This window comes from Rhinopithecus roxellana, chromosome 16 (genome assembly GCF_007565055.1).
Source record: "Rhinopithecus roxellana isolate Shanxi Qingling chromosome 16, ASM756505v1, whole genome shotgun sequence".
Taxonomy (NCBI): Eukaryota; Metazoa; Chordata; class Mammalia; order Primates; family Cercopithecidae; genus Rhinopithecus; species Rhinopithecus roxellana.
In genome coordinates, this window is record NC_044564.1 from 67,105,827 (window position 1) to 67,126,303 (window position 20,477).

The 20,477-nt window shown below is 44.1% G+C and overlaps 2 protein-coding genes across 4 annotated transcripts in view; both read right to left on the reverse strand.

Moving 5' to 3' along the window:
• TTC39B (tetratricopeptide repeat domain 39B) overlaps positions 1–20,477 on the reverse strand; it is a 273,344-nt gene that overhangs the window by 145,633 nt on the left and 107,234 nt on the right. The window contains exon 1 of one of the 3 annotated variants that reach the window (XM_010368074.2): positions 5,987–6,257. The exons of 1 other annotated variant lie outside the window; for it this stretch is intronic. In XM_010368074.2, coding sequence (XP_010366376.1) covers positions 5,987–6,226 — 240 coding nt within the window. In that variant the 5' untranslated portion in view covers positions 6,227–6,257. Of the gene's footprint in view, positions 1–5,986; positions 6,258–20,477 lie in introns of those variants that run through there. One more of the 3 variants, XM_030919786.1, reaches the window with a different exon arrangement.
• Positions 4,436–5,978, reverse strand: LOC115893956. Its single transcript, XM_030919787.1, has 2 exons — positions 5,285–5,978; positions 4,436–5,185 (listed from the first exon to the last, which is right to left on the reverse strand). Exons 1-2 carry the CDS (start codon positions 5,483–5,485, stop codon positions 5,054–5,056), a joined length of 333 nt encoding a protein of 110 aa, XP_030775647.1. The 5' UTR covers positions 5,486–5,978; the 3' UTR covers positions 4,436–5,053.

A 20,477-nucleotide genomic window follows, 5' to 3' on the forward strand; every position in this document is an offset into this window, starting at 1 on the left:
TTCTACCCACCTGAAAGGAGATAGGAATGAACTCTACTCCTCCTCCTTAGGCGACAGCACCCCCACCCAGCCACACAAGGAACCCAGAATTATTACTCAATGGCTCCTCCCTCACTGCACCACTGACCATCAAACTGGGGGACAGGCCACCAAGTCAAGTCCTCTTTCATGTTTTGAGAAATCCTTCAACTCTGGCCTCTTCTGTCCAGTGCCACAGCGTCTACTCTACTTCCTTACTCATCATCTTCCACACTCACTGTTGCAACAGCCTTTTGTCCTCCTGCTACCTCCACATCCTGGCTGCATCCACTTCACCAGATTTATCTTCCTAAAATCAGCAATCTTACCACAATTGCCTCGTCAAAAACCTTCCATGTGGCCGGTTGCAGTGGCTCACGCCTGTAATCCCAGCACTTTGGGAGGCCAAGGCAGTGGATCACACTGAGGTCAGGAGTTTGAGAGCAGCCTGGCCAACATGGCGAAACCCCATCTCTACTAAAAATACAAAAATTAGCTGGGCGTGGTAGCGGGTGCCTGTAATCCCAGCTACTCGGGAGGCTGAGGTGGAAGAATCGGTTGAACCTGGGCCATGGGGACAGAGGTTGCAGTGAGCCGAGATCTCACTTCACTCCAGCCTGGGCGAAAGAGTAAAACTCCGTCTCAAAAAAATTTAAAAAAATTTTAAAAAACCTTCCACATTCCCATTTTTTAGGAGATACAACCCAAACTCCTTAGCGTGACACTCAGGACACAATGACTCATGATCCAACCTAGCCTTTTTGGTTTCTGCCCTCGACACTCTCCTTCCCACTGGACCAAGTGTTCTCTTATTCCCGCCCATCTTCCCCCAAGGCCTTCCCACTGGGGGGCCCAACACAATCCTGCTTGCCCTTTGAAACCTAGTTCAAATACCATCTCTCCTTTCAAGTCTTTGCTGGCCCCTAAACAAGGGAAGCCAGTCATCCCTGTTTGTACCTGTTGTCTTAGTGCAATTACTGAAAGCACACATTTACTCAGAGTGCCCTGCTTTCAATGATAAATTATATGACCTTCCGACCTAAAACCTACCCTCACCCAAAGACAGAAATAGTACTGTGACTTGTGTTCAGTGTTTTGCTTGACGTTGTGCTCCTCAAGGGTAATAACTGTCTGGTTTTAGTGTGTATATCCAGCATTTAAAGACTGTTAGCACCTGACAGGGGTTCAATGAACATTGGTGGAAAGAAAGAAGAAATCTCAGCTGGGAGCAGTGGCGCACGCGTATAATCCCAGTACTTTGGAAGGCCCAGGAGGAGGGATCACCTGAGGTCAGGAGTTTGAGACCAGGCTGACCAACATGGAGAAACCTCGTCTCTACTAAAAATTTAAAAAATTGGATAAGTGTGGTGGTACATGCCTGTAATCCCAGCTACTCGGGAGGCAGAGGCAGGAGAATTGCTGGAACCCAGGAGGCGGAGACTGCAGTGAGCCGAGATGACAAGAGCAAAACTCCATCCCCCACCATAAAAAAAAAGTTTAAAAAGCTATGAACATTTGGCCGGGCGCAGTGGCTCATGCCTGTAATCCCAGCACTTTGGGAGGCCAAGGCGGCCAGATCACGAGGTCAAGAGATCGAGACCATCCTGGCCAACATGGGGAAACCCCATCTCTACTAAAAATACAAAAATTAGCTGGACATGGTGGCATGCGCCTGTAATCCCAGCTACTCGGGAGGCTGAGACAGGAGAATTGCTTCAACCTGGGAGGTGGAGGTTGCAGTGAGCCGAGATCACACCACTGCACTCCAGCCTGGGCAACAGAGTAAGACTCTGTCTCAAAAAAAGAAAAAAGAAAGCTATGAACATTTAACCTTATAACTGTATTTACTGAGTGACTTTTAATATAATGTTAAATATAATGCATCAAATTATATATGCAAATTACCAATTTCTATAACTACATAATAGCAATGTAATCAACTTTTCAAAAAACATTCAAAACTGTTATTTTCCAGCAAAAGTAAAACTACTGAAAAAATTATTTTCTGAAAAGTGATTTTTCTTGTTTTCTTTGGAAACAGGGTCTGTCACCCAGGCTGCAGTGCAGTGGCATGATCAGAGCTCACTGAAGCCTCAACCTCCTGGACTCAAGTGATCCTCCCACCTCAGCCTCCAGAATAACTTGGGACTACAGGCAGGCACCACCATGCCCAGCTAACTATTCATATTTTTATTTTTGTAGAGACAGGGTCTCACGGTGTTACACGGGCTGAAAAGTGATTTTTAGTAAACTTTTATTTCATATGAGAAAAAATTTTTTTTTTTTTCTGAGACAGAGTTTCACTCTTCTTGCCCCGGCTGTAGTACAATGGCGTGATCTCGGCTCATGCAACCTCTGCCTCTTGGGTTCAAGCGATTCTCCTTCCTCAGCCTCCCAAGTAGCTGAGATTACAAGCGCCCGCCACCAAATCCAGCTAATATTTTGTTATTTTTAGTAGAGACGGGGTTTCACCATGTTGGCCAGGCTGGTCTTGAACTCCTGACCTCAGGTGACACACCTACCTCGGCCTCCCAAAGTGCTGGGATTACAGGCATGAGCCACTGCGCCAGGCCTCATATGAGAAAATTTTTAACTTAATTAGCTGCTAGATATTCATTATTGGTGAGTTGAATAACCTTAATTGAATTAAATAATAAAACATAAATGATTTTCATTCAATTCTCAAATCCTTATATTTGAGGGCCAAATATAAGCAAGTCACAAGGCACCCAATTAGGTAGCCCATAAGTATGTGAAGGTAACCAACCAAGATGACTTCAAGATCAAGCAACTGACAAGTGAGAAAGTCCTCCAATCACAGCCACCTCTATATTATAAATTTGTTGGATTGACCTTGAATATATTCTGTACATCTTCCTTGAACTCATTATCAATGTTGCTAGTGTAATACGCAAGAAAACCCAATGAGAGAAATTCAAATATTAAGAAATAAGCTTTTGCTGATTGAGTTTTAAAGGGCCACACACCATCCTAATATCTAAGATGCTTGTGCTCCCCAGTAACCAGTTTTTGCCTCCAATGAGGATGCAAGTCCTAACTTCTATGCTCCCAAATGTATCATACTAGCACCTAAAAAACACAAATTTAAAAATCAGTTTACCCAAGAAAACCTCCATCCCACAGCTACCATAAGAGCTTCTCTACCATCATCATTCATTCATTGGGTACTTCTAAAGAAAAAGATTTCCATATAATTAGCCCTTCTCCCAAAAGAAACTTCCTCTCCCCCAACGTCCCCCTCATCCCCCTCCCCCCATCTCAAGAAAAGCCCAGATCTTTAGAGCTAGAAGAACACTGAGGGCTAATCCAGCGCCTCCTTCTTCAGATAAGGAGATAAGGGAACTGAAAGAGCCCTCTGAGGTTGACAGACATCATCAATCAAGGTCAACAGTCATGGGAAGGACCTTGTCTGACTTGTTCACTGTTGTACCTCCAGGCTATTATAGGGCTTGGCACCTAGTCAGCTGTTTACACACATAAGTGGTGAACAAAGGGAAGAACCAGGTTACCTAAAACCTAGCCTGGTACTTTTCCAACTATATCACTTTGCCCCCATTTTTTTTTTTTTTTTTTTTTTTTTTTGAGACGGAGTCTTGCTCTGTCACCCAGGCTGGAGCGCAGTGGCACAATCTTGGCTCACCGCAAGCTCCGCCTCCCGGGTTCACGACATTCTCCTGCCTCAGCCTCCCGAGTAGCTGGGACTACAGGTGCCAGCCACCATGCCCAGCTAATTTTTTTGTATTTTTAGTAGAGACGGGGTTTCATCGTGTTAGCCAGGATGGTCTCAATCTCCTGAACTCATGATCCGCCCGCCTCGGTCTCCCAAAGTACTTTGTCCCTCTTAACTGCCCCAGAATATCAAATAATGGCCATAAAACTCTCAATATCAAATATGGCCACAGAGACTATCAGACTCTTCTTAAATACGTGAAAAGCTTCCTAGCTGAAATAAGCCATTTGCACACCCAGTAAAGTTGAAGAACATTGTCTTATGAACTTGAGGTTAGAGTTCTTCAAGCCCATTTACAGTAAGCGACTTTCTACAAATAAGACAAGGGTATCCAGTCTACAACATACTACTTCTTACTTGCTTACACTTACTAAAGCTCCTTTTTAGAGTTCTTGTACACAGGTCATATCTTCCTAATCAGACTGAGAACTGTAAAGAGGCAAAACTATGTCTTCTTTAAGGCACCTACCAAGTTTGAGCACAAAGTAAATACTCAATAAATGCTTGCTCAGTTTATAGCAATGGAAGTGGTACACTGTGAGGGACAAAAGTACATTTGACATGAACAAAGAATTCTATTTGTATTTTGCTCATCAACTAGGACTAGTACAGTACCTAGCATGTAACAGAAGCCTAATAATGAATGAAGAAAAATAAATGAATATTGCAAAAACTGAGATGTTATTAAGCAACATCTTTTCTGAAGTCTTTTATTCATTCAACAAATATTTATTTACCAAGTATCTGTGTGCTAGGCTCTCTGCTACTCTGAAACTTCCACAGAGTTTCACTCACAGAAACCTAACTTCCCTCCCCACCGGCTAATGCATCTCAACCCAACCGTTCATCTAGTAGGCAGTGAGCACAGCTGGGATGACCATTTGTCAAAGTATGTCCGAAACAGTCCCAGTTTACACCTATTATCCCAGTGTTAATTAATAATAGCACTGCTCCACAATGCACTGATCTAGAGAATTACATGGCCCTAAGCACAGCAAATCTCCCACAAACAGATCGGGATTCAAATATTTCACTCTACAGTCTTGGGACCCTCAATGCAAGGGACAGGCTGTAAGCAAGGGTTTGGACAGCCCGGCTTGCTCTCTTGTCTCTCTGTCATGTAAAGGAGCTGTAGTTCAGTTTTTTTTTTTTTGTTTATTTTAAGGCCCACATTTAAAGTATAGTATTCCTTGTCAGGAGATTCCTGGCATTAAAGAGATGGACGGGAATCTTAACCGCCTCCTCCAGATCATCCACTATTGCATCATTTGAAACCAAAGCCTTCTAAAGGCAGCGACTCGTACAATTCAAGTCAGGTAAGATGGCAGCAACAGTAGCTGTGGGTGCTGGCTGCTGCTGGAGCCTCGGTCTCAACTTCAAGAGCAGGGAGAGCGCTGTCTCTGGAGTTGCCAGGTGCTGAAAGGAACAGTCAATAAATCAACAGGTCTGGCGCGCTAGCCCCGGGGTGCTCAGGCCCGGATGCGCCACGACTGGAGGAAGTGGCTAATTACTCACAGTTGAAACCAAAGGGGGCCGGAGCCGGTTCTCAAAGCGGTTTCCCTCCGGCCACCACCGACTCTGAGGACCTGCTACGGGAAATGTCCGGGCCCGGTGGAGCGAGAGAGAAGTACCACAGCCTGGACTGCGGCTCCGGCCCTCCAGCCCCAGCCCCTGGCAGCCCTGCCCTGCTGTCACGGCAGGTACCCCTCTACTCATTCTTCCTCCGGCTGCCCCCTCTTTTCATCAATCGTAAGCCTTTCCGTTCTGCCACCAGGAAACTTCCATAGAAAGTGAGATTCCCAGGTCGAGGGATGATTCCACGAACAGCCAGAGGGCCAGTGCCGGGACTTCAGGGTCAGACTAAGTAAAGCTCAGGCGTCGCTGGGCCGGCTCGGAACAACTCAGAGCTGCAGGTCCTACGCTCCCGCGCCCTCACGCCCATCCAAGTGCCGGCAGGAGGTGGGTCCTCCATCCTCACGACCCACCGGCCGGCGCCCCGAACCTCGGCAGTGCGTCTGCTCGGCGCGGCGCAGGGACCCTCCTAGCTCCAGCCGGGACAGACCTACCAAGGCCGGGCGCCCCCACCCGGAGCCCGCCCGCCCCAGAAAGGGGACCAAGGGGGCGGGGCCTCGGCCGTCCCAGCGGGGCTCACTCTTCTCTCCCGGACTCCTGTCCAGGGTTTCAGGGGCCGGGCCCGCAATCCCCAACGGCTCGTACCTCGTCCGCTTCCAGCTCCGCTCGGCTGCCTACGAGCGCCATGTTCCTCCTCCGGCTGCTGCCACCCGAAAACCAAGCAGGGAGCTCAGAGCCGACTCCTGCTCTCGGCTCTGGGCTCAGCCCAGCGCAAGGGAGGGAGAAAGGGGACGGCCCGGCCCTCCCTCCCGGTCTCGGGCGGGGCCTGAGTGCAGCTACTCGATTTCCCCGCCCCCGGAGCCGGCAGGCCCACACCGCATCCATTTCCTCCCTGGACGCCGCGCCGCTGGCGGGGCCACTTGCCCGGCCCCCCGCAGGCTCGCCCCGCCCGCCCACGTGGGCGGAGTCACCTCCCAGATAAAGTTTCCCGGTCTGGCACGCCCTCCGGGAGGGTTTCCCAAGGGTTACCTGCCGCTTGTGCTCTGAGGTGGCTGGGCACACCTGGAAAGAAGCTAGAGAGCGCGGAGATGACGAAGCCAAGGTCAAAGCAGCGCCCCACCTGGGGTCGGTGGAAGCATCCACCTGGCCCTTGGTCCGGTTCCAGTCCTTTTTCCTCTCCAGGTGGCCACCGCATGTCGCAGATGGTGTGGCCTGAGGGCAGCCTTAGGTCAGGGTCACTGGTCCCCGAGGGGCTTCTGACACACCACCCGCCTGTACAGTAGGTGGAAGGACTCTGTTTGCTTCTGTGTTCAAAAAATTAAAAAAACGCGGGACAGAGATTTATACATCTTGGAATTCCTCTACCTCCCTCTACCCGGACCGTGTATTCTCTCCATAGCATCCTGTATTTTGTAACTCCAAACATAGTTGTGTAATTCGTGCTTGAACTATAAACTCCATGAAGGTAGAATAATGTTATCTGTGCTCTTCAAGACTGTATCCCCAACACCTAGAACAGTGTCTTGCACATAGTAGGTGCTCAACATATTTGTTGGCTGAGTTTAAAAATTGAACCTTGCTTCTGACATGTAAAATAACTGGAAAATTAAAAGCTAGATCTTTAAGAGTTTGGGAGAGAGAGGTCAGATTTACTTTACATACAGAAAAATGCACCAAGTTAAATGTGTAATTCAATGACAAGTGTTTACAAAACATCCCAATCATAATATAGAACATCCTGAAGCCCGGGCGCGGTGGCTCAAGCCTGTAATCCCAGCACTTTGGGAGGCCGAGATGGGCGGATCACGAGGTCAGGAGATCGAGACCATCCTGGCTAACACGGTGAAACCCCGTCCCTACTAAAAATACAAAATCTAGCCGGGCGAGGTGGCGCCTGTAGTCCCAGCTACTCGGGAGGCTGAGGCAGGAGAATGGCGGGAACCCAGGAGGCGGAGCTTGCAGTGAGCTGAGATCCGGCCACTGCACCCCAGCCTGGGCGACAGAGCGAGACTCTGTCTCAAAAAAAAAAAAAAAAAAGAACATCCTGAAAAGTTTTCTGTGACCCTTTGCTGTCAACTTCCTACCTCCACTCCCTAGCCTCTGTCAGTCACTGATCTGCTATCAACATTGATTTGCCTTTTCTAGAATTTCATACAAATTTAATTAGAGCATGTGGTCTTTCATGTCTGGCTCATGAAAGGCTATTTAATAGTCATCCAGTGATAACTGTAAAAACAGCTAATAGTTATTGAGTCCTTACTATGTGCCAGGACTCTACTGAACCTCTTGCATATAGTATTTCATTTATTCTTCATAACCCCATAAAGTAGGCCGCTGTTCTCTTTCAGATGAGTAAACTGAGGCTCAGAGAGTTCAAGTAATATACCTGAGGCCAGACAGCAGTTAAGTAAGTAGGGATGCCAGAATCTGAACCCCCGTAGTCTGACTCTAGGGCCTAACTGATAACCATTGCTTTGTACTGTACTGGCTCTAGTCACCCTCCTTCTCTTTCTTTCTGTGTCAGTAAAGCAGTTGCCTGTACAAGTCCATTACATACATTTTCAGTGAGTCACTTTGCATCCTTAATACTTGCTGTACAATTTTAATGGCTTGGCATGTACTTTTATACTAGAATAATAAAATGGTTTCTACATCAGAAACATTGAAAAAATGGGTTAGATCATGTGATGGTTGCTCAGCTCTCTGAATTGTCTAAAAATCCTTGAATTGTATACTTACAATGGGTGAAACTTGTGATTATGTAAGTTATATCTTAGTAAAACTGGTTTTAAAAAACTAGTTGACACAGGCTAGGTGTGGTGGCTCACACCTGTATGGGATTACAGTACTGGAAGACTGAGAAAGGAGGCTAGCTTGAATCTGGGAGTTCAAGACTAGCCTGAGCAACATAGCAACATAGCAAGACCCCATTTATAAATAACAATACTTTTTTTTTTTTTTTTTTGAGAGACAGAGTTTCACTCTCATCGCCCAGGCTGGAGTGCAATGGCGCAATCTTGGATCACTGCAACCTCCGACTGCCGGGTTCCTACGAATCTGTAAATTGCTTAGAAGTAGGCACTATCTTATTCATCAGTGCAGGTACTCAGTAAAAAAGCTCCGGGAGCAGTGACTTATGCCTGTAATCCCAACACTTTGAGAGGCCGAGGCAAGCGGATCACGAGGTCAGGAGATCGAGACCAGCGTTACCAACATGGTGAAACCCCGTCTCTACTAAAAATACAAAAATTAGCTGGGCATGGTGGTATGTGCCTGTAATCCTAGCTACTGAGGAGACTGAGGCAAGAGAATTGCTTGAACCTGGAAGGCGGAGGTTGCAGTGAGCCGAGATCACACCATTGCACTCCAGCCTGGCAAAAAGAGTGAAACTACGTCTAAAATAATAATAATACTTTTAATATTTAGAACACATGCTCTGAACACTTAGAATCAGATGGACTAGAAGAGACATAAGAGTTTGTTTAATTCCAATACCCTTGAAAGTTTCCATTCCTTCCCAGACCCCCCAACCCACTACTACCTCCTCCTATGTTTCACTTTCTGAGGTTAGAATTGCTGTCCAGGTCCAGATTCTACTCTGTATTACTCATGCATGGTTCTGTTTTTCAAAGTTCATTTGTTCCTAAATTGATAGCACATCTTTTTGACATGAAGCCATCTCGTTGGTAGCTTCTTCTCCCATATGCTGTTATTCTACCTTTGGAATTTCAACTCTTCAAATTCTGAAGAGATCCAAACAAACTTGGCTCTAATTAGTGACAGAATTATGTTATAATAGGAATCAAGTGTAATTTTTCAAAAATCTATACTTATAATTGAAGCTTGACTGGTGTTTTTGTTGTTGAATTTTTTAGATATGAGGGATCAAATCTGAAGTCCTGTATGTTTTAAATTCATGGCAGGAGATGAGCAACATTCATGTTTCAATTCAAACACTGAATGAATAAATGTGTTCTGGCCACTGGAACGTCTAATCAAATTTGCTTTGCTCAGGGCAGCTGTCAACTTTCTTTGCCCATACATGTGTGATTTTATTATGAATCACAAATATAAAACACTTTTTCTTCAAAGAATAATTAGAATGGACTTGTTTTACACTCCCCTTGCGAGTTTGCTGATAATGTTATACTCTAGCAGTCAGGTGAGATTACTCAGATATTCCATATCGCAAAAGTAATTAGCATAAAGATCAAGCAAGAGGGTATCTGAATCATTTCATTTTGAAGCCACACCTACCGGGAGCTGTTTGGGTTTCAAAATAAATCTAATATTGTAAACAATCTAATCTTTAGTATTCCTGAACATGTTACCTTTAGCTGATAGTTTTTTGCTGGTACTTGATTTAAATGAAAATTGAATCTTCATGATTTGCATGGTAGGAGAAGCTCAAATCCATGAAATAAGTGCTCATTGTAAATCATGTGTTTGTCAATGGCTTTGTCTCACATTCATGTCTTAGCTCTTCAAGGAAAACTTCCCCTTCTAAAACAGCCCCTCCCTCTCAGTCACACTCTACCACATCCTCCTGCTGTATGTATAGCACTGTTCACTACTTGGAACTCTCTTGTTCGTTTGTTTACTGGTTTATGTGTACATCCTTCAACAACAGCACCCCACGCACACTATAATATAAGCTCCATGAGGGAAGGAACCTTGTGTTTTGTGTCTACAGCAAAAACCCCAATGCCCAACACATAATGACTACTTAATAAATGGCTATTGAGTGAATGAATGAAAGTAGAAAAAGTTCATAGTACATTAAGCATTATTGTTTAGACCTAACGGTCTATGTTTTAGCATAATCCAGTAATAATGAGTGAGATTTAAAGAATGCAAATCATGTGTAGTTTAAAATGTAAATTGTTTCCTAGGGTAATGTAACAGGCATGAGGATTATCTTTAAAGCCTCCTTGGTTTTTCAAAATTACATAAGAGCTAAGCACTTAGAGGTCCCTCAGTGACCTAAAGAGGAATAATTCACCTCCCTGGGAGAGGTTTCAATGCTAAGGAGAAAAACCTCATCATTTAGTGGAAGCGGAAATCTTCCTTTCAGAATATCCTTTTCCCAGGCACTTGGGGCTGGGTAAACATTTATTTTGACCCACTTGTTAGTTGTTTGTTAACTTTTTTGATATATATATATATATATCATGTATATAAACATTTATATATATAAACACACACACATATCAAAATATATATTATATATATATAATCTTTCCAATTGCCTTCCTGTTGATTTTCATATCTCTTTAAATTTGATTAATATCATTTCTTCAGACAAAGAAAGTAAAACCCAAAGAAGAGAGCAACAACATGAAGAGTAACTTTGGCAATATGCAATCTCAGGGCAGAGTGTCAAAGATTTAAAAACAAGACCAAGCAGGTATGGAGGTACACCGGTAGTCCCAGCTACTCTGGAGGCTAAGGCATGAGGAGGATAACTTGAGTCCAAGAGTTTGAGTCCAGCCTGGGCAACATATCAAGGCCCTCATCTGAAAGGAAGAAAGACAAATTGAAAGAAAGAAAGAGAGAAGGGGAGGAAATACAATTATAAAAGGATACTATGAACAATGGTACATCAACAAATTAGAAAACCTAGGTCAGTGTTTTGTACATAGAAAGCTACAAAACATTGCTGAAAAAAATTAAAGAAGACCTAAACAAATGGAAAGACCTCCTATGTTCATGAACTGGAAGACTTAATATTAAGCTAACAACAAAATTCATATGGAATTGCAAAGGGCCTTGATGGAATTGCAAAGGGCCTTGAATAGCCAAAACAAATGATATGGTTTGGCTGTGTCCCCACCCAAATATCATCTTGAATTGTAGTTCCCATAATCCCCACATGTTGTGGGAGGGACCAGGTGGAGATAATTGAATCCTAGGTGTAGTTTTCCCCATCCTGTTCTCATGATAGTGAGTTAGTTCTCACAAGAGCTGATTTTTAGTTTGTTTTGACATGGAGTCTCACACTGTCATCTGGGCTGGTGTGCAGTGATGCAATTTCAGCTCACTGAAACCTCCACCTTCTGGGTTCAAGCGATTCTCCTGCCTCAGCCTCCCAAGTAGCTAGGATTATGGGATTATAGGCACCCGCCACCACGCCTGGCTAGTTTTTTTTCTTTTTTTTTTTAATTTTTATTTTTAGTAGAGATGGGGTTTCACTATGTTGGCCAGGCTGGTCTCGAACTCTTGACCTTGTGATCTGCCTGCCTTGGCCTCTCAAAGTGCTGGGATTACAGGTGTGAGCCACCACGCCTGGTCAACCTGATTGTTTTATGAGGGGTTTCCCCCTTTGCTGCGCATCATTCTTCTTGCTGCCGCCATGTGAAGAAGGACATGTTTATTTCCCCTTCCACCATGATTGTACGTTTGCTGAGGCCTCCCTGGCCCTGTAAAACTGTGAGTCAATTAAACCTCTTTCCTTTATAAATTACCCAGTCTCAGGTATGTCCTTATAGCAGCATGAGAACTGACTAATACAGTAAATTTGTACCATGTAGTGTGGTGCTGCTGTAAAGATATCTGAAAATGTGGAAGCAACTTTGGAACTGGGTAACAGGCAGAGGTTGGAACAGTTTAGATGGCTCAGAAGACAGGAAAATGTGGAAAAGTTTGGAACTTCCTAGAGCTTTGTTAAATGGCTTTGACTAAAATGCTGATAGTGATACAGATAATAAAGTTCACGTAGAGGTGGTCTCAGATGGAGATGAGGAACTTTTTGGGAACTGGAGTAAAGGTCACTCTTGCTATGCAAAGAGACTGGTGGCATTTTGCCCCTACCCTAGAGATCTGTGGAACTTTGAACTTGGGAGAGATAATTTAGAATATGTGGCAGAAGAAATTTTTAAGCAGCAGAGTCTAAGAGGAAACAGAGCATAAAAATTTGAAAAATTTGAAGCCTGACAATGCAGCGGAAAAGAAAAACCCATTTTCTGGAGAGAAATTCAATCCAGCCACAGAAATTTGCATAAGCAATGAGGAGTCAAATGCTAATCACCAAGGCAATGGGAAAAATGTCTCCAGGGCATGTCAGAGCCCTTCACAGCAGTCCTTCTCATCACAGGCCCAGAGACCAAGGAGGGAAAAGTGGTCTCCTGGGTCGGGTCCAGGGCCCCCCTGCTGTGTGCCTGACTTGGTGCACTTCCAGCCATTCCAGTCATGGCTAAAAGCAGCCAAGGTACAGCTCGGGCCATGGCTTCAGAGGGTGCAAGCCCCAAGCCTTGGCAGCTTCCACATGGTGTTGGGCCTTCAGGTGCACAGAAGACAAGAATTGAGGTTTGGAAGCTTCTGCCTAGATTTCAGAGGATGTATGAAAATGCCTGAATGTCAAGGCAGAAGTTTGCTGCAAGGCTGGAGCCCTCATGGAGCACCTCTGCTAGAGCAGTCCACAAGGGAAATGTGGGGTCAGAACCCTCACACGGAGTCCCCACTGGGGCACTGGCTAGTAGAGCACCTCTGCTAGAGCAGTCCACGAGGGAAATGTGGGGTCAGAACCCTCACACGGAGTCCCCACTGGGGCACTGGCTAGTAGAGCTGTGAGAAGAAGGCCACCATCCTCCAGAATCTAGAATGGTAGATCCACTGACAGCTTGCGCCATGAGCCTGAAAAAGCCACAGACATTCAATGCCAGCCTGTGAAAGCAGCCAGGAGGGAGGCTGTACCCTGCAAAGTTATAGGGGCAGAGCTGCCCAAGGCCATGAGCGCCTACCTCTGGCATCAGTCTGCCCTGGATGTAAGACATGGAGTAAAAGGAGATCATTTTGGAACTTTAAGGTTTAATGACTGCCCTATTGAATTTTGGACTTGCATGGGGCTTGTAGCCCCTTTGTTTTGGCCATTTTCTCCCATTTGAAATAGGTGTATTTACCCAATGCCTGTAATCCCATTGTATCTGGGAAGTAATTTGTTTTTGATATTACAGGCTCATAGGCAGAAGGGACTTTCCTTGTTTCAGATGAGACTTTTGGCTTGAACTTTTGAGTTAATGCTGGAATGACTTAAGATTTTAGGGGACTGTTGGAAAGGCACTATTGTGTTTTGAAATGTGAGGACATGAGATTTGGAAGGGGCCAGGGATGGAATGATATGATTTGGCTGTGTCCCCACTCAAATCTTATCTTGAATTATAATTGCCATAATCCCCATGTGTCATGAGTGGGACCAGGTGGAGAAAATTGAATGCTGGGGCAATTTCCCCCATCCTGTTCTCATGATAGTGAGTTCTCACAAGATCTGATGACTTTATAAGGGGCCTCCCCTTTCACTGGGCACTCATTCTTCTTCTCTTTGCTGCCACCATGTGAAGATGGATGTGTTTGCTTCCCCTTCCACCATGATCGTAAGTTTCCTGAGGCCTCCCCAGCCCTGCAAAAGTGTAAGTCAATTAAACCTCTTTCCTTTATAAATTACCCAGTCTCAGGTATGTCCTTATAGCAGTACGAGAATGGACAAATACAACAATCATGAAAAAGAAGAACGAAGTTGGAGGACTCATATTTTCTGATTTCAAAACATACTACAAAGCTGTAGTCATCAAAACACTGTGGTGTTGGCATAGAGACTGACATATAGACCAATGAAATAGAATTGAGGGTCCAATTGATTTTTGACAAGCATGCCAACACCATTTAATGGAGAAAGAATAGTCTTTTCAACAAATGGTACAGGGACAATTGGACATTTACATCAAAAGAATGAAGTTGGACCACTAACAACAACATACATAAAAATTAACTCAAAATGGATCAAAGATCTAAAAGTAAAAGCTTAAATTATAATACCCTAAGAAGAAAACACAGGGGTATATCTTCAGGACCTTGGATTTCACAACAACTTCTTAGGTATGACACCAAAAGTACAAGCAACAAAGAAAAAATAAATTGGACCTAATCAAAATTTAAAACTGGGCATAATGGCTGACACCTATAATCCCAACACTTTGGGAGGCTGAGGCAGGATGACTGCTTGAGCAGAAGAGTTTCAGACCAGTCTGGACAATATAGCAAGATACTGTCTCTACAAAAGAATTTTAAAAATTAATTATTCATGGGCCAGGCACAGTGGCTCACATTTGTAATCCCAACACTTTGGGAGGCCGAGGTGGGTGGATCACAAGGTCAGGAGATCGAGACCACCCTGGCTAACATGGTGAAATCCCGTCTCTACTAAAAAAAATACAAAAAATTAGCCAGCCATGGTGGCGGGTGCCTGTAGTCCCAGCTACTCAGGAGGCTGAGGCAGGAGAATGGCGTGAACCTAGGAGATGGAGCTTGCAGTGAGCCAAGATCGTGCCACTGCACTCCAGCCTGGGTGACAGAGAGAGACTCCATCTCAGAAAAAAAACAAAAAGTAATCATTCATGGTGGTAAGTGCCTATAGTCCAGCTACTTGGGAGGAACATACGAGCCCAGGTTTTCAAGGTTACAGTGAGCTATGATTGTGCCACTGCTCTCCAGGATAGGTGACAGAACAAGACCCTGTCTCAAAAAAAAAAAAAAAGTAAAGTTTTAAAACTTTAGTACATCAAAGAACACTACCTAGAAAGTGAACAGAAAGACTATCAAATGGCAAAAATAACTTCCAAGCCAGTGCAGTGGCTCACACCAATAGTCCCAGCTACTCATGAGGCTAAGTTGAGAGAATTGCTTGAGCCCCAAAGTTTGAGTCCAGCCTGGGCAATATAGTGAGATTCCTGGCTCTAAAATAAATACGATAAAATAAAAATTTGTTTAAGTTATTTACAAACCATACATCTGATAAAGGTCTAATATCTGAAATTTTTTTTTTTAGCTTTTACAACTGGACAACAAATAGACAACCCAATTCAAAAACAAGATAGAACATGAATAGACATATCTCCAAAGAAGCTATACATGGCTAGCAAGCACATGAAAAAGTGTTCTATGAAGTTATGTCCCTCACAATATGGATGGCACTGGAGGCTGTGGTCCTACGCAAATTAATGCAGGAACAGAAAACCAAAAACTGCATGTTCTCACTTATAAATGTAAGCTAAACATTGAGTATACATGGACACAAAGACGAGAACAATAGACACCAGGGCCTACTTGAGAGTGGAGGGTGGGAGGATGGTGAGGATTGAAAATCTACCTATCCGCTGCGGCCGGGCGCGGTGGCTCAAGCCTGTAATCCCAGCACTTTGGGAGGCCGAGACCATCCTGGCTAACATGGTGAAACCCCATCTCTACTAAAAAAATACAAAAAACTAGGCGGGCGCCTGTAGTCCCAGCTACTCGGGACGCTAAGGCAGAAGAACGGCGTAAACCCGGGAGGCGGAGCTTGCAGTGAGCTGAGATCCGGCCACCGCACTCCAGCCCCGGCGACAGAGCGAGTCTCCGTCTCAAAAAAAAAAAAAAAGGAAAATCTACCTATCAGATACTATGCTTATTACACGGATGACTAAATAATCCATATACAAAACACCCATGACACACAATTTACACATTGTATTAGTTCTTTCCATGTAGCTAATAAAGACATACCAGAGACTGGGCAATTTCCAAAAGAAAGATGTTTAACTGGACTCACACTTCCATGTGGCTGGGGAGGCCTCACATTCATGGCAGAAGGCAAGGAGGAGCAAGTCATGTCTTACGTGGATGGCAGCAGGCAAACAGAGAGCTTGTGCAGAGAAACGCCCATTTTTGAAACCATCAGATCTCATAAGACTCATTCACTGTCACAAAAATAGTGTAGGAAAGACCCGCCCCCATTATTCAATCGCCTCCCACTGGGTTCCTCCCATAACAGCTGGAATTGTGAGAGTTACAATTCAAGATGAGATTTGGGTGGGGACATAGCCAAACGATATTATTCTGCCCCTGGACCCTCCCAAATCTCATGTTCTCACATTTCAAAACCAATCATGGCTTCCCAACAGTCCCCCAAAGTCTTAACTCATTTCAGCATTAACTCAAAAGTCCACAGTACAGTGTCTCATCTGAGACAAGGCAAGTCCCTTCCTCATATGAGCCTGTAAAATCAAAAGGAAGGGGCCACGTGCGGTGGCTTATGTCTGTAATCCCAGCACTTTGGGAGGCCAAGGCAGGCGGATCACCTGAGGTCAGGAGTTTGAGAGCAGCCTGACCAACATAGAGAAACCCCATCCCTACTAAAACTACAAAATTAGCTGGGTGTGGTGGCGCATGCCTGTAATCCCAGCTACTGGGGAGGCTGAGGCCCGAGAATCACTTGAACCTAGGAGGCGGAGGTTGCAGTGAGCCGAGATCATGCCATTGCACTCCAGCCTGGGCAACAAGAGCAAAACTCCTTCTCAAAAAAAAAAAAAAAAATCAAAAGCAAGTTAGTTACTTCCTAGATACAATGGGGTACAAGGCATTGGGTAAATATAGCCGTTCCAAATGGGAGGAATTGGCCAAAACAAAGGGGCTACAAGCCCCATGCAAGTCTGAGACTTAGCGGGACACTCAAATCTTAAAGCTCCAAAATGATCTCCTTTCACTCCATGTCTCACATCCAGATCACGCTGATGCAAGAAGTAGGTTCCCATGATCTCGGACAGCTCCGTCCTGCGGGTTTGCAGGGTACAGCCCTCCTCCTGGCTGCTAAATAAAAGTTGGTAGGAAAAAGAGAAAAAAAAAAGAAAAGATGTTCTAGATTATTAGTCTTTAGAGAAATGCAAACTAAAGCCACAATGAGATAGCATTTCATACCCATGAGAATGGTGATAATTTTTTTTTTTATGAAAAATAAGTGTTGGCAATAATGTAGAGAAATTGGATTCATCATATGTTGCTGCTGGGAATGTAGAATGGTGTGGCCACTGTGGATAACACTCTGGTGGTTCTTCAGTTACTTAAACATAGAATTATGATATGACTCAGCAATTCTGCTCCTAGGTATATATCCAAAAGAATTGAAATCAGATATTCAAACAAATACTCATACAGGAATGTTAATAGCACCACTATTCACAAAAGCCAAAAAGGGGAAAAAAACAAATATTCTTCAACAGATGATTGGATAGACAAATGTGGCATATTCATACAATGGAATCTTATTCAGCCATAAAATAAAACTGATAACATACTACAAACATGTTTTGAATGAACTTCAAAAACATTATGTAAAGCAGAAGATCACATCTTGCATGATTTCCATTTATATGAAATATCCAGAATAGGTATATTCATTTCTACCTATTAAGGCAGAAAGAAGATTAGTGGTTGCTTGGGCTGGGGGAGAGTGTGAATAAGGAGTGACTATTTAATTAGTATAGAGTCTCTTTTGAGGGTGATGGAAAAAAGTTTTAGAACTTTTAATAGATAAAAAGCAATGGTTACACAACATTGTAAATGGACTAAATGCCTCAGAACTACATCATTTTAAATGGTTAATTTTATGTTACATTAATTTCCCCTGAATTAAAAAAAAAGACAAACTGGACTTGCTTCTATATTTTCAGAAAGGCAACTGTCTTCTCTTCCCAGATCCAGTAACAAGATATAAGGCTACATGGAACCTCCGTGCTTTCAAAACACACCTGCGGCTGGGCGTAGTGGCTCACACCTGTAATCCCAGCACTTTGGGAGGCTGAAGCAGGCGCATCACCTGAGGTCAGGAGTTCGCGACCAGCCTGACCAACATGGAGAAACCCCGTCTCTACTAAAAACACAAAATTAGCCCAGCATGGTGGCACATGCCTGTAATCCCAGCTACTTGGGAGGCTGAGACAGGAGAATCGCTTGAACCCAGGAGGTGGGGCTTGCAGTGAGCCAAGATCGTGCCACTGCACCCCAACCTGGGCAACAAGAGCGAAACTCCATGTCAAAAAAAAAAAAACAAACAAACAAAAAAAAAAACACTTCCCTACATGTATAAAAAATAACTTCATTCATTTAGCAACCACTCTGTGGAACTGATATTCAGCTCAAACCATTATTATGGATTACACTGGTGCTGAAATGCAGGGATATTTCTGACTGGCTGAGCATTTTTTTGATGCCTGTGCTATACTGGGGTTAAATACTTGACATCAGCCTGGTCACTTTGTGTCAGGCTCTGTTCTGAGCACTGAGGATACCGTAATGAACAAATCAGACAAAACTCCCAGCCCTCCTGAAGTTTACATGCCAGTGGGGGATGAGAGAAAAGAAACAATGAAAACGTAATTGTAGCATGTTAGCTATAGATAAGTTCTAAGGAGGAAAACAGAATAGAAAAGGGGATAAGAACTGTTAGAAATGATGTTCCCAGTCATGGCAGAGGAGCTCCTATGAGACCACCCCTGCTGCTGGTAACAACTGTAAACTCTGGGCCAAAAACAAAACAAAAACCCAAAAGCAACCTGACTGGAGAGAGACCCAAAAAAGGCAAGATTCTGAGGGGTTTGAGAGCTTTAGCCTGAGGGCAGCCCCAGGTTTGCACCAAGGCATAGACCAGGTGCAGTTTATTAGTTCAAAGAATCCAAGGACAGAGTTCAGAGAAACCATAGCAGCTGGAAAGTGAGAAGAGAAATCCAGGAAAAGGGAGAGGTAGGGAGAAGTTCCAACTTCTCTGGGTATTAGCCCTTCACTGAACCTGGCTGACGTCTGAACTAGGCACATATGCCAACTCCAAGCTGCCCAGCTAAAGTAAAATAACTGAACTAAAATTCCGCCACTCACTGCAAGGAAAACAGTGTTTACTGTTGTGTTCAGCCAAGGCAACCAACCGATTTAAAAAATAAAAATAAAAAACAATACTATTCAGAGGATCTAAAAGAATCCAACTCAAACTCTGGTATGTTAAAAGCTGTCTTCCTAGGCCGGGAGCGGTGTCTCACGCCTGTAATCCCAGCACTTTGGGAGGCCAAGGCGGGCGGATCACGAGGTCAGGAGATAGAGACCATCCTGGCTAACACTGTGAAACCCTGTCTCTACCAAAAATACAAAAAATTATCCGGGCGTGGTGGCGGGCACCTGTAGTCCCAGCTACCCGGGAGGCTGAGGCAGGAGAATGGCGTGAACCCGGGAGGCAGAGTTTGCAGTGAGCCGAGATCACGCCACTGCACTCCAGCCTGGGCAACAGAGCAAGACTCCATCTCAAAAAAAGAAAAAAAAAAGCTTCTTTCTACCTACTGCACCTTACCTCTTTATAATCAATTTAAGTAATCTCTTTTTAAGCTTTGATAGATGGGAATGAGAAAATTAGCACATCTTTCTGGAAAACACTCTAGCAAAAAGTAATAAGACTTTAACATTGTTTATACCTTTTGATCTTATAATTTGTCTCTAGGATCTTATCTTTGAGAGATAAGCAGAGAAGTATGGGAACATAAATGTAAAAAATGTAGAGTGGGAATATTTTCCTTTTCCTTTCTACATATCCTAGGTTCTGCCATAATGAAACAGCATTTCACAACCATGAGAATGGCAATGATTTTTAAAAATGGAAAATGAGGCCGGGCACGGGTCCTCATGCCTATAATTCCAGCATTTGGGGAGGTCGAGGCGGAAGGATCACTTGAGGCCAGGAGTTCGAGAACAGCCTGGCCAACATGGTGAAACCTCGTCTCTACTAAAAATACAAACTACAAAAATTAGGCATGTTGGCTCACGCCTGTAATCCAAGTTATTTGGGAGATTGAGGCAGGATAATCGCTTGAACCTGTGAGGCAGAGGTTGCAGTGAGCCGAGATCATGCCACTGCACTCCAGCGACAGAGCGAGGCTCCACCTCAAAAAAATAAAAATGGAAAATAAGTGTGGCAAGAATGTAAAAAAATTGTCTGGGGCCATATAAAATTAGATTGACAAAAGACAAATGAACAAGAGAAAAACAAGTTTATCAACATGTGCATTGGAACATATATATGTGAGCATTCAGTGATAAAGTCTAACTAACCAAGGGGTGGTTAGAACTTGGGCTTATATCTTAACAAAACAGCAAAAGATTTTTATATAAGTGACCAGACAAAAGAAAAGGACTTTGGACTTCTAGGGGTGAGAAACTGTGGAAAGGTAAATACATGAGGAAAATAATGGAAGTTAAAGGGTAGTTGGTAAAAGTTGTTATGATTCCTCCGATGCCCCCTCTGGGCTGATTAGAACCTACAGTTGACTCCAGTGATTAACTTTTTAATTCT

Bases quoted from the DNA above. Each gene is read 5' to 3' on its own strand.
- LOC115893956 (XM_030919787.1), bottom strand. From the start codon at position 5,485: ATGAGTAGAGGGGTACCTGCCGTGACAGCAGGGCAGGGCTGCCAGGGG. The intron at 5,186-5,284 runs GTGAGTAATTAG...TGTTCCTTTCAG, and splicing joins GGCCCCCTTTGGTTTCAACT to CACCTGGCAACTCCAGAGAC.